The sequence below is a fragment of the Pseudorca crassidens genome, chromosome 16 (genome assembly GCF_039906515.1).
Source record: "Pseudorca crassidens isolate mPseCra1 chromosome 16, mPseCra1.hap1, whole genome shotgun sequence".
Classification (NCBI taxonomy): Eukaryota; Metazoa; Chordata; class Mammalia; order Artiodactyla; family Delphinidae; genus Pseudorca; species Pseudorca crassidens.
In genome coordinates, this window is record NC_090311.1 from 70,617,854 (window position 1) to 70,632,981 (window position 15,128).

At 35.2% G+C, this 15,128-nt stretch overlaps 1 protein-coding gene across 10 annotated transcripts in view; it reads right to left on the reverse strand.

The window, feature by feature from the left end:
* Window positions 1-15,128, reverse strand: part of CABCOCO1 (ciliary associated calcium binding coiled-coil 1) — a 128,089-nt gene that overhangs the window by 25,410 nt on the left and 87,551 nt on the right. The window contains exon 6 of one of the 10 annotated variants that reach the window (XM_067710859.1): window positions 8,935-9,018. The exons of the other annotated variants lie outside the window; for them this stretch is intronic. Coding sequence (XP_067566960.1) covers window positions 8,950-9,018 — 69 coding nt within the window. The 3' untranslated portion in view covers window positions 8,935-8,949. Of the gene's footprint in view, window positions 1-8,934; window positions 9,019-15,128 lie in introns of those variants that run through there. 10 annotated transcript variants of the gene reach the window in all.

Here is a 15,128-nt window from a genome sequence, read left to right on the forward strand (position 1 = left end):
GGCTGTGCTGTAGATATGATCTGTATTGGCAAGAAAACCAAATGCAAGTGCATCCTAGCATTTACTGAGTGCACATGTATGCTAGGCACTGTGATAAGCATTTTGCATACATTGTTCTATTTTTACTTGTGATAATCCTATGAGGTAAGGATAATCATTCTCATTTTCAGATGAGGAACAAGAGGCTCTGAGAGGTTATGCTATTGTTCAAAGAGCCCACAATTAGCAGGTGACAGAACTAAGGTGCTAACCCTGGTCTATTTCATTCTAAACCTGGGTTCTTACGGATTTGCATTTTTTTTTGTAGGTAGAGCTTGATTTAAAGGATTTAAAAATAGCTCTGGTAAAGCATCTTGCATATAGTTGGTGCAACACATGTTAAATTCAGTTGAGTGAAAATTTTATGCTCAGGAGGGCAAAGAAGAGTCAGTTGTTGCCCTCTTTGAATTTATAGTCTAATGTGGGCATGACTACAATATAAGGTATGAACAGCATGGAAAGGCAGTGTAGTACAGTGAGGAAATCAGGACAGACTCAGCGTGTCTGAAAGAGCTCCATATTTCCTCCCTTAAACCTGTTCCTTACCAGGCTTCCAGGTAATGGTGCTAATATCCACCCAACTGTTCAAATCAGAATCGGGGGGGGGGGGGCGGGGGGCCGGGTGCACAGCATCCTTGGTTCCTCCCTTTCCCTCACCTTTACATCCAACGCTTCAGCCACTCCTGCCAGATCTGCTCTGAAATATATTTGGAATCTACTTCTCCCTACCCTTCCTGCCACCACCCTTTCCAAGCCACCCAGATGAGAGCCATCATCTTCTCATTCGTCTCCCTTCTCTGCCTACCCAGTCAGAACCAGGTACAAGGAGAAGCCAGAGCAGGCTTTGTGGAGCCTGAAGTTAAATTATGAAAAAAACCGTGTATACAAGTGAATGTATAGAAATCACACAAGTGAATACATAGAATGATTAAGGAACTAACAACAAATTAGATATATTAAAAAGCTGACCAATTCCACAAGTATCACAGAATTTTAAAATAAGTTAAAAATTGTCAACTGCTTGACCTATATCTATAATACATTTCACTTTATTTCTTGGGCTTCATACTCCAACCAGCTCTTCATATAACAAACATTTTGTCATATTATTTTCCACTAGAAAGATTATTTAGTCTTTCCTCTAGCTTGGTTAATAGAAATTGTTATTATTATTGATATAGTTTAGAAAAATTTCAGCTTCACAACTCATTATTGGTAATATCATGTGCATTTTAGGATTCATGTCAAATTTCAAAAGACCCGTGGCAAGTTTCCTCCATATATGAACTGTAAGACTTAAGGTTCTTTTCAGGTTCTCTTAGGCAGCAAACAATTTAAAATAATCTTATTCCTTAGAAAGATGGCACTCATTAACCAATTTGTGTCAATGTCTCCACTGTAGAGTAATATTATACACTTGATGTTATCTTCAATGATATTAGTATTTTTTGTAAAAAGGCAAGAAATTAAAATCTTTTTACAACGTGTTCAAGTGATTCATTCCTCTTCACTAACTGGACTATCAAGCAATCTAGCCTATTCATTGCTTCTATTTAAAAGAGAAGTAGATAAACTGAACATCAAAATTAAAAACTTTTGTGCTTCTTATTGAATTACTACTTTGCTATGATCTGAATTTGGGGGGGTTACAATTTACTCACTGGTGTCAGAATAATTTCTATTGATTTAATTTCTCCTCTGCATTGCTCTTATTTCATATTCTACTATATTTTGAATTTTTCTCAGTTCTTTAATAAATCAATTTAAAAATGACAAAAGAAGGTTCTCTGAATATAAGTCCGAATCAGAAGTTGTAATTTCTCAATTGTTGAACTAAAACATTCCAAAAGTCTGCCCAAATTACAGTTAAAATGATATATTCAAAATTTGTTGAATAAAATGTTTGCATTTCATTTGCACTTGGGTTTTTATTCCAAGTCTTCAAAAATATATTTGCATTCTTAAAATGTCATTTAACTCCTATTACAAGACTTAAATAACTTTTTACATAGCTGATGACTATTAGAATTTTCCATAGACTAGCTTCTTCCTCCATACATTTCAAACCTGGTTTCTCCACCACTACTCACACATGTCCAGGACCTGGCCCTAAAGGACACACTCACATCACAATATGACCTTGTAGCATGACGCAGCCTTGTATCATGATGTCACACTGGGTGGTAGAAGCCACACTTGCACTAAGATGGCTAGATAAAGACTATTATATAAGAGTTCTCTCTCCCAGTTCAATCTACTTTCTAATGTACTTGTCTAGCCATAAATCTCCAACTGTCTGTAGGAAGTTTATATTTTGTCATTCTAGTATCACATTAAATTTAATGTATTTAACACTAAACTCGTCACCACAACCCTTAGTATCATTATGAAAATTGTCTGTTCTAATTATGTCAATGGCACAATTACTGTGCTTTCTTTTTTTGAATTTCATCATGCTTTTAATGCACACTGACAATTTTTTAAATTTGGAAGGCAGGAAAAGTTTTTACAACTGAATAATTATTAGTGAACATTTATTTTTATATGAAGGTAATACACAATCATTAAAGATATTAGTTTTAAATCTAAAAGCAATCATTAAAGGGTTTGTTATGAAACATTTACATTTGTTTAGATTTGGCAGTTATGTCAGAAGAAAATACTTCTATTTGTGGCTTTTGAGAATAAAGCTACATCTTTTAATTTCAAAAACTAAGTATTCTCTCAATAGTGTAAATAATCAAACTTTTATCAGGCACCTCCTTAACTTCTAGAAAATTTGTAATCTGTGGAAAAAAAACCCAACAAAGACATAAAAAAGAAACACTAACATAAAAAGTTGTAAAATTTTTAAAATAAAAAAGGAACATATATGGTATTTTCCCATATACTGGGAAAAGGTAACATATTTGGACAGAGTGAAGCATAAAATAGAGAAATTAGCATCTCAGTTCAAGTAGGAAAAACTTTTGAAAAGTCACCTTGGTAGATTTGTGAAAGGGGATTTAAAAAGATGGAGCTGGGATTCCTTGGTGATTCAAGAACTACGTTTTCTTTCATAGCAGCCTGGTGGAACCAAGGTGGGTAAGGTTGGGATATAGTGTCCATTGCTTTCAAAAAGGAAGCTGCTCAACAAATGGAGCTGGGACACAGGGACATCCACATGCAAAAGAATTAAGTTAGACCTCTAACACCTCATGCCATACACAAAAATTAACCCAAATGGATCAAAGACCCAAATGTAAGAGTTTTATAAAACTACAGAATTCTTAGAAGAAAACAGAGGTATAAAACTTCATGATCTTGATTTAGGCAATGATTTCTTAGATATGACACTACAAGGACAAGCAACCAAAAGAAAAAAAATAGATAAACTGAACTTCATCAAAATTAAAAACTCTTGTGCCTCAAAGGGCACCATCAATGAAGTAAAAAGACAACCCACAGAATGGGAGAAACGATTTGCAAATCATATATCTGATAAAAATCCTGTATCTAGGGACCTCCTTGGTGGTCCAGTGGTTAAGACTCCGCGCTCCCAATGCAGGGGGCCTGGGTTCGATCCCTGGTCAGGGAACTAGATCCTGCATGCTGCCACTAAGAGCCTGCACGCCGCAACTAAAGATCCTGAACGGGGCAATGAAAATCTCGCGTGCCACAACTAAGATACGGTGCAGCCAAATAAATAAATAAATAGATTAAAAAAAACCCCACACTGTATCTAGACTATGTAAAGAACTTTTACAATTCAACAATAAAAAGACAAATAGCCCAATTTTTCTAATGGGCAAAAGATGTGAATAATTTCTCCAAAGAAGATATATATATAGGAGGTATACATCGAAGCACCAAGTAAAAATGGGATATTCTAGAACTGTTGGTCAGGGGGCTTTGTCACCCTTTTCACTAAAGGGTTAGATTTTCAGCAGCCAAAGGCAGCCATTCCAAAGTGAATGTGATAGAACATAAAGAGGTGAACTGAAATGATTCACTTTGCAGTTTGAACAGCAGTGTTTCACAGGAAGGGAAAAAAGATCAACCTTGTATTTTTCTGACCACATAAAGGCTTCTTCTCTTTGTAATAAAGTAGAAAAGCTCTCTTCCAAAAAGAATATACAACTGGCTAAAAAGCACATGAAGAAAAGATGCTCAACATCATTAGCCATCAAGCAAATGCAAATCAAAACCACAATGAGATACACTTCATACCTACTAGGATGGCTATAATAAAAAATACAGACAATAACAAGTGTTGGTTAGGATGTGGAGAAAATGGAACCCTCATGCAATGCTGGTAGGAATGTACAGTTGACCTTTGAACAAGACAGGGGTAATGGGCACTGACGCTTCATGCAGTCAAAAATTCACATATAATTTACAGTTGGCCCTCCATATTGGCACAATTACTTTTATATTCTTTTGTTCAAATCTGTACAAGTTTTGATTCATCTTAACTTCTTAGTTTTTCATATCCAAATTTTCATCAACTTCTATGTTAAATTTTCTTTATAGTATTTCTTACATATGTCCATTCCTTTCCACTTCCATTTCTATATCCTAGTCCTATATTTTTTTTAACATTTCTCAATTTCCTACTTTAGCTTTCTGTTCCCCAATCACTTTTCATTTCGCGATGTTGTGTATAACATTGCCAAGTTACTTTGCTCAAAATACTGCTTTTATCAATTGCTTTTTATAACATTTAGATCATAGTTCTTACCAAAGATGGAATAAAAAAAGAGTTCAAACTTCTGAAAAATTAAAGGTACTTTTATATCTATCAAATATTAATTTGGATGAATTGAGTGGAAAGCCATTCTGAATTTGACAGCTGTCTGATTTATAGCATATTTTCTAAATAGAACTTTACTTCCAAGTCATAGCAGTTCTCAGCCTCTCAACCAGGATTTCCGGAGAATTTAGCCCTCATGCCCAAGGCATCTACTGTTTATAATGAATTAACTTCTCTCCTGTGCATCTAGACTCTTACTAACTATGTACCATCCCTGAGAAAATTAATAATCATTTAAATAATTTTCTGTAGGACTCTGCTCTCTTGCAGAACCCCTGTTAAAAAGACTGCTGCATTAACTGAAATAAACTGTTAATAAAATGTTACAAGTAGAGATTCTGGATCTGCCTTAATAACTTAGGGAAAAAACCACTTCATTTATAATTAGCAATGTCCATTTGCATATAAACAGTAAAAGCTGCCAAATTCAAACCCTGTCCTACTTAAGAGAACAGAGGCTGTTTATAAACAGCCTCCATGTAATATTGTCTACATTATGTGTCTTTGTTCTTTTATAGACTAAACTTTTACTATTAGTGCAGACCAGGTTGATGTGTCTGAAATTCTAAATTATTTGGGTTTGAATTAATGAGGCTTTTAACTGAATATAATCTGCAAGAAGTTTCAAACTGCTACAACATATACTGTCCAGTATAATTGTTAGGTAATATAATGTATACTCCAAAAATCTGCACGTTAGAATTATATGAAAAATACAAGTATTTTGAAAAGAGAAACTATAAAAAACATTTTGATTCTGGAGCTATCATTAAAAATGTTTTAAATCTAATTTAATTTAATTTAAGTTTCAAAATGAAAAGTGGATAATATTTGCTTGTTAACACTGTAAAGTAGTGACATTGGTGTACTGGGATAGCATTTAGCTGTTAACGTGACAGAAAACCCAAAATTCAGCAGCTTTAACAAGATAGTATTTTATCTCGTCTTCTCATAAAAGTCCAGAAGTAAGCAAAAGAAAGCTGCTACTTTGACTCTGCTTTGTATGAAGTCTTTTGGGGTCTGGGCTCTTTCTAGCTTGTTGCTCCTCTACGCTGGCCTCCATTCCCGAGATTACCTCATGGTCCAAAATGGTTGCTCCATGTGAAGCCATCCCTTTCATATTCTACCCAGAAAAATAGGAGTAGGGCAAAAAAGAAGGGTACACTCCTTCCTTTTAAGGACAATTCCGTTAAGATCCACACTTTACTTCTTCTTACATCTCATCAGCCAAAACTCTTGTGGCCAAGTTTACTTACGCATTTACTGGAAAGGAGGCTGGGAAATGAAGTCTATCCTAGTCAACTATGTGCCCAGCTAAAAATCTTCTGTTAAGGGAAAAAGGGAAGAATGGATGTTGGGAGGCAATTCAGAGACTCTACCATATATACTAAATTCTTATCTCTCTGGGGGAGGGGAGGGTAGAATCTATGCCAGCAAATTACACCCAGCTGGGCAGACAAAGTTTAACCAGCTGGTTTTCAACCATGCTTGTACATCAAAATCACCATGGAACTTTTAAGAACTAGAGATGCCAAGTCCTATCTAGACTTACTTGAACTAGAATTATGGCGGGGGGTAGGTGGTGGATCAAAAGTTAATTTTTAAAAGCACTATAGGTAATTCAGGTACACGGTCAGGTTTGGATAGGGTTCCCTTGGTGGGATATCTGAACCACATTATTTCAGAACTAAGAGAAGGGACTATAGGAAAGATTGACTCAGAACTGTTGGCATCTCCTCACATATTCCTTTCATCCATCATTTATCTGACTTCGTTACCTATTCTTGTCTTCCTTGACTTTCACCAAGCCTTCAGAGCAGTTTTGCCACAGCTCACATGGTAGAGAGGGGAATAGGAATTTATGACTTAAAAAAAAAGTTTCCTGCAGGGAACTTAGGTGACAGACAATGACAACATTCATAGCTATGAAATGAACTACTTGAAGGCAAGGCCTTCATCTTTTTCAGGAGGACCTCCAGGGCCTACGCCATGATGGAAGCTCCAGAAATGTTGTTGCTTGTTAGTGGAACTCCCTATATTTCTGACCTTGGAAAATCACATTCTTCTCCTGGATTCTCTTTAGGACACAGAAGAATGCTCACCACAGAAGGACGCTCAGTACTAACATGCTTCAACTAAAAATTTAAGGTTACTTTTAGGGTTAGGTTGAGTTTCTTAAGTATGGTTCGAATCTCACCTGGTCTCACTAGTGAAACTATTTTTACTAAAGGAAACAAATGCCATCCTCCACTCTGATCCACGTTATCTCATCTTATTTTTGTTTTTATTTTAAGATTTTGTCCAACACTTCTAGTTTGGATGAGCTTACTCATAATCTCTTTGATCATGGCTATTGCTTCAGAAAGAGCTCCCTTTACTTCTCTAGTTATGAATGTTGCCAGTTGCCTGATAGTCTGTAATTACAGATGTTTAAACTTTGAAAAACCAGTGTTTTTCCTTTTCCATTTGCAGGAAACAGATTTAAAGAGATTTATGTAAGGAGACAAAAATCCATTGCATTTGTTGTTGACATAAAATGCTGCAGATAGCTTTCTGGCTTTTGTCTCAACTCTTTTTAGTGTTTTTTTTTTTTTTTTTCTCTCCTACTTCTTCAGAAAAGTTTTAATTAGGTTGTTTAATTTCCCATTAAAGAAGTAAGGTGTGTTTTGAGTAGTGAGCAGGCATTAGCAAATGAAAAAGGTTGGGTAGTAAAGCAGTAGGCCACCAGAGGGAAAGACTAAATATCAATACAACAGGGACTACGGGACACCTAAATCCACTGATCTGAGACTTTTGTACTTGAACTTGATTATAAATGTGGACCAAGAGTAAAAAGGTCTTGGGATATATATATATATTCTATTTTATTTTATTTACACACACACACATATATATGCATGTGCATGCCACATATGGTAATTAAGTTATGTTACTGTACTCCTGAAATTAAGAGTAAAAGAAAGTTTAGAGCTGAGAGGAAAAACAAACCAAATTATTTTGAAATAAATACCTAATATGTGACATTAATTTACCCTCAGAAAAAAGTTTAAATCTTAAACTGGGAAAAAAAACCTTGAGTTAAAAAAAAAGTCACCTCTTGCACAGTTTTTTGGTATATATAAATGAGTGTACATTCTAAACTTTTACTGTCAATTTTTCTGTTGTAATTTTAAAATATTATAGTCTTTATGCTTCTAACAATGAAACTTTTTCATGACATAAATCTGAGAATGTCTTAGCTGAAAAATTTATCTTTCTAGTTAAGGATATGATTATTCTCTTTCCCCTTTATTATTTAATTATTTAAGGAAAAGTCAAGGAAAGAAATCCATTTCAATAAAATAATGAAGAAATATAGATTAAAAAGCTGCCATTCCTCAATTTGTATTTTGAACTGCAAATCTTCTGAACTGTGAATGCTTTTATATTTTAAAAGTAAATTAACATCTAGTTACAAATGAAAAAAAATGACCAAACGATATCAAACTTCAGTAATTTGAATGCAACGATTTTGTCACTTATTTTGAAAATCATTCTCATCAGCACAAAAATAAAGTTTTAATGAAACCTCCACAGGAGGGCACTATAGTGTGACTCTGGTATAAACTGTAACTACAGCAACCCATTCTATCATTATCTGACCCTTGATTAAACACCTACAATAGTGAGTCCTTCTCCTGAATTAGAAAATTCTACTTTTCAAAACTCAAGATAGGTAGATTTCACATGTGGCAAATTTTTTTCTTGGTTAAAGAAAAAAAGAGTATAGGTAATTTAATCTTTCTTTTGTGGCATACATTCAACATAAAATCTTATCATAAAATACAGCAAAATTGGTAAGATGCATGGTCTGGACGAACCTAAATCTAGAGAGGTTAAAATTATATTATATTGTAACAACTGGAATATTTTAGAACTATCAGGCTAAGCAATCAAAACCAAAAGACACTACAATAGATAAATGCATCTACTACTTATTAGTGGTATGTATTTATAAATACTATATGTAAATGATATATAAAATTGGTGTTACTTAAAAATGGTATACATTGCTTATAATGGTATGTCTAGCTAACTAGACAGTAGATAGGTAAATCTTAGCAAATGTAGAAATAGAATCAAAACATAAATACCAAAGCATTTCCACACTGGTTCACCTCATCCCAGTAAGGATCTGCAAATGTTCGCTGTAATGATAAAGATGGAGATTTGGTCCAAATTAAGATTTTTAGAATGCCTCTGGTCCTAAATTTCAATTTCACTAGTGTATTTTCAAGTTGTTCTCCAGGAGATGACAATACCCTGATATTTTACTAGAGTTAAATCAATATAAAAGTAATTGTAATCTTGACAATTGCCAAGTGTCTTTGTGGGCCTTGCCTTATTATTCTGAGGACTAACAGAATGCTGTACAAGTCCAAGAAAGCTTTATTGAATGGAAAGTTTCATTAAATTTAAAGAGCAACAAGAGCAGTGGTTATAGATGTAGTTCTATAACTTTACATAACAAATCTGTTTCCTTTAAAGAAATTACTTGTTTCATTACAGTTCTGCCAAAAAATGGCATTTAGATAAATCCTAATAATGAAGGGAAAGACTGGTAGAAAGCTGCAGTGATGAAAATCCCCGTATCGATGGGCTTAACTTTTGGGTGGTACATGTCCCTCTTTATAGTCTAATACTGAGAGCTGCAGTGTTCTGGGAATTTATAAATTGTTGAAGTGATGTAACCACAGTACGAGCCTTGACAGTTTTCTGAATCTGCATTCTATATTAGAAATGGATGGATGGCATCATATTTTCATACAAATGCAAAGCACTTACTTAAAACAGAGGAGTTTGCCAAACTTTTTATGGTTCACACCTGGGTTGAATAATTAAATTTGTTGGTAATTAAAATGCTAGTTCATCACTCCCCTGGGGACTCAAGGCAGACTGTTTTAATTTAAATATCTTTTCTTCTAGCTCATACTTACAGATTCTTTAGCCAATAAAGAATTCAGACAGTAGATTTAAAAGTAATAAAAAAATCAGAAAGTAAGGCTTGGATAATCGGTTTGCACATAATAAAAATTACTTTTATATATTACTCTTAAGTAAAATTGGCAAATTATATAGTCAGATACTTAAATAATAGAATCATATAAGATCAAGATTTTCCTTTGCTTTTTTTTTTTTTTTTTTTTTTTGCGGTATGCGGGCCTCTCACTGTTGTGGCCTCTCCCGTCGTGGAGCACAGGCTCCGGATGCGCAGGCTCAGCGGCCATGGCTCACGGGCCCAGCCGCTCCGCGGCATGTGGGACCCTCCTGGACCGGGGCACGAACCCGTGTCCCCTGCATCGGCAGGCGGACTCTCAACCACTGCGCCACCAGGGAAGCCCCTCCTTCGCTTTTTAAATCTGGAATCTAGCTAACCAGAACACAACTTACTGGATTTTTTGAAACTTCCATTTAAAATTTATTTCCAGCTTTACTGAGGTATACTTTTAAATACCAAAAATTGCATATATTTAATGAATACATTCTGATGAATTTTGACATATGCAAACACCTGTTATACCATCACTACAATCGAGGTAATAAACATATCCATCACCTCCAAAAGATTTCTTGTGTCTCCCTTGCTTCTTTTATTTATTTATTTATTTTTGTGGTAGCAAGATTTAGCATGAGCTCTATCCTCTTAACAAGTTTTAAGTGTACAATACCATACTGCTAACTATAGGCACTACGTTGCACAGCAGATCTCCAGAATTTACTCATCTTGCACACCTGAAACATATCCATTGAACAACTCCCCACCTACCTCTCCCTTCATCCCTGGCAACTACCATTCTGTTCTCTCTCTGAGTCTATTTTATATACCTTATATAAGTGGAATCATTCAGTATTTGTCCTTCTGTGACTGGCTTATTTCACTTAGCATAATGTCCTCCAGGTCCATCCATATGTTGTTGCAAATGGTAAGATTTCCTTCTTTTTAAAGGCTGAATAATATTCCATTATATGTCTATACCACATTCCCTTTACCCATTCATTTGTTGATGTACATTTGGGTGGTTTCCATACATTGGCTATTGTGAATAATGCTACAATAAATATGGGAGTGCAGATATCTTGTTGAAATCCTGATTTCAATTCTTTTGGCTATATAATCAGAAGTGGGATTCCTGGGTCATACGGTAGTTCTATTTAAAAATTTTTGGAGGAACGTCCTTATTATCTGCTAAAGTGGCTGTGCCGTTTAACATTCCCACCAGCAGTATATAAAAGTTTCAATTTCTTCACATAAATAAATCTTGTTATTAAATTTTTAATAATAACCTTCCTAACAGGTGTGAGGTGACAGCTCAACGTGGTTTTGGTTTGCATTTCTCTGATGATTAGTGATGTTGAGCATCTTTCATATACCTGCTGTCCATTTGTATGTCTTCTTTGGAGAAATATCTGTTCAGGTTCCTTGCCCACTTTTAAATCAGGTTGTTTTTTTTTTCTATTTATAGGAGTTTCTTATATTGTAATTAACCCTTTATCAGATATATGATTTGCAAATATTTCCTCCCATTCCATAGGTTGCCTTTTCACTCTGTTTTGTTTCCTTTGCTGTGCAGAAGCTTTTCAGTTTGATGTAGTCCCACTTGTCTATTTTTGCTTTTTTGTCTGTGCTTTTGGCATCATAGCCATGAAGTCACTGCCAGGATCAGTATCATTTCCCCTATGTTTTCTTGTAAGACTTTTACAGTTTCAGGTATTACATTTAGTCTTTAATCCACTTTGAGTTGATTTTTGTGTATGGTATAAGATAGGGGTCCAATTTCACCCATTTGCTTGTAAATATCCAGTTTTCCCAACACCATTTGTTGAGACTATCCATTCTCAGTTGTGTATTCTTGGCACCCTTGTTGAAGATCGGTTGCCCATAAATGTGTGGGATTGTTTCAGTTGTAGTCAAATGACTTTACGTTAGTAACTTGAAAAAATGCAACTTCTGGGATCTATGTTAGGGGTGGGCCAAGTTTCTATTGACTTTTCCATTTCTTTCTCTTTCTCCTCCCTCCCTCCTCTTCATCTTTCCTCACTTTCTTTTTCATTTTTTATTTTTACCAAAGTCAGGAAGAGGTACTAATAAGATTTTTTCACAAAATCTAACGTCAAAAAAAAAAAAAAGAAGCAAATTTTGGTTAACCAGAATGCTTCATTTCTTAAGTACTAATCAAAATTTTCCTGCGAAAATCAATTTAATTTCCAACTTTGACTCCAACAAAAATCAGTATTTTGAGGGTGACTGATGTTTCTATCTTAAAACAAGAATAATCAGAAGGGGAAATAAGACATTAAGTGAGTACTAGAAACCTCTACAATACAACAGGGAAAAGAGGAAGATAATGAGAAATTTATAACCCTGGATTTTATATGGGTTTCATCCTTAAGTGAATGAAATGACACACTGTGCTTCCTTGGGCAGAATTATGTAACAAAACCCAAAGAAAAGGGAGCCAGAACATGTGGAAGCAGATTCTCCTAATGGCCCACATCAACATTCTCAGTGTTTCCATGATTCAGACATTAAGATTTTTAAAATATTACATAGAACTTTGATCAAAATTGCTGTTTTACTTTATTTTTGAAGTAACTTCCAATTTTCACATAAGTTATAAAAATAATCCATAGAGTTCCTGTAGAACCACTGATAAAACCATCTGATTAAGCTGCAGACCAATGCTGCATTTCTCATCAGACTTCAATATGCTTTTAGGCACAATGACACTTTCCTATATAGCCAAAGAAAAGCTATTAAAATTAACTTTGATCTAATATTGCCATATAATCCCCAGACTGCAATAGAGTTTTGCCAGTTATCCTAATAATGTCATTTGTAGGTCCAGGATCCAATCCAGAAGCATGTTTTGTATTTAAGTGTTTCTTTAGTCTCTTGCAGTTTATAATAGAGTTCCTCAGTCTTTTCTTATTTTTCTTGAACTTGGACATTTTTGAAGAGCCTAGAACAGTAACTTTTAAGAATATTTTTCTTTTTCTTTTTAAATCTTGTTTATTTAATTTGGCTGTGTTGGGTCTCCGGTGCTGAGCGTGGGTTTTCTCTAGTTGCGGTGAGCGGGGGCTGCTTTTCGTTGCGGGGTGCGGTCTTCTCATTGTGGTAGCTTCTCTTGTTGGGGAGCACGGGCTCTAGGCACACGGGCTTCAGTAGTTGTAGCATGTGGGCTCAGTAGTTGTGGTTCGCGGGCTCTAGAGCGCAGGCTCAGTAGTTGTGGCGCATGCGCTTAGTTGCTCTGAGGCATGTGGGATCTTCCCGGACCAGGGCTCAAACCCGTGTCTCCTGCATAGGCAGGTGGATTCTTAACCACTGTGCTACCGGAGAAGCCCCAAGAATATTTTTCTGATGTTCCTCATGATTTATGCATTTTTGACAGGAGTGCACCAGAACTGATGTTATATTCTTCTCATTACAGCATATCAGGAGGCAACAATGTTAATTTGCATTCTTTTAACATTAATGTTTATTATTTGGATGAGATAGTATCAGTTAAATTTCTCTGCTTTGAAGTTAATTATTCAGCATGTTGTGCTTATTTAATAAACAATTAGTAACAATTTTTATGGGAAGATACACTGAGACTATATATTCAGTTCCTTATCAAACTTACACCTTCAGTTTGAGCATTCTTTGTTCACTCACACCTAAATCAATTATTATTATTGTGATGATAGCTACCAAATAGTAATATTCTAATTTCATTATTCCTTTTGATTTATGAGTTGTCATTCCACTGATGTGTCCTATTTCCCCTCATACGTTTATTTTAAAAATTCATGCATTTATGACAGTAATGCTTCATGGATATGTATTTTACTCAAATAGTTACAGTCCATAACTATCATGGTTATTTTGATGTTCAAATTAGCTAGCAGACCATTCATTACTATCATAATTTATTTTTATGTTCCATTTGGCTAGCAGGTGACCCTTCAAGCTTGATCCTGTGTCCTTTGGATAAGGTCCCATCACTCATTGTATACTTCTTTGCTCTCTAGCACAATAACACGTCCCAGAACCACCGAATTTTTTCCTTCCCCATACCCAAGTCAGACGTTTCTCTGTGGAGCCTAGTTTCTTTTGTTGGGCAAAATGGGATTTAGAAACCAAGAGCTGATTGCTTACTGTGCTCATTGTCACTAAGGTATCACTGCTCTGGGTCCTCTCAGCAGACAACATTAGAAAAAAAAATTACATTACATTACACTATATTATTCTATATCTGTCTATCTCTCTAGCTAGCTAGCTATCCATCCATCCACCTATCTTAAAACCCATTAGTTCACACTGATAACTCCAACACCATGTGGCTTACTGTAGTCTTCCCCCTTTCTACTTATATACCTTCCTCTCCTATAGTGACAAAGCCCATTGTTCTTGATATATTTACTTATATTCTCCATGTCTTCCCCCACATGTAACCAATTTTCAAAGCTGTGTCAGTCAAAAATTCAACCCTAGATATATGCTGCCCTCCCTCTCTCCTCTTGCTCCCAGCCAGGCCCTAAGGAGGGGAATGGGAAGTAGACGAAGAAGAAGGAAGGAGGAGGTTAACAATCTTGGCTCTGGCCATCACAGTCCTCTATACTGAACTGAAACCTAGACCCTGGATAGACACACTATCTCTCCAGTCCCCTGCTGGGTGCGCTGGCCGAAGGTTAGCTTTGTCAAAAACTTCTGAAAATCCAAATTCTGAAGTAATCTTTTGGAGTCTCTTCTATATTAATTCAAATGATCAGGTTAGCTATATAAGCATATAGAAGAAAGTAATATTGTTGTATTCCCTTTATATTTTATAAAATGAATAAAAATATTATAGATTATTCTTTCTTTTTAATTGACAAGGGGATATCTAATAAATTCACTTATGAGGGTAGCCTTGTTTTTTTGCCCAGAAATCTGCAATCACCTGGTGACATTAAGTGCTGCTTTGTAAATACTGACAGGCCAATTGATACACTGGCAGATCCATCTCCTACTTCCGTATTTCAAGAAAGATATTTTTATTACCAAACATTTGAGAACTGATATGCCAATTGTTAAAGGTCTTGTAATATAAACATGAATAAGAGCTAAGTTTGTGTGTTTAAAACAACAAAAATAGAAAGAAAAATTTCAACAACACATTACAAGGCTTCCAGAGCTGAAAGGATCTAAAGAAATCAGAAAAACACAATACCCATATCTTCAGATGCATTCAAAAGCATGTTGAAACAAAGGAAGGTTGAAAAATGGTTTTAGTCC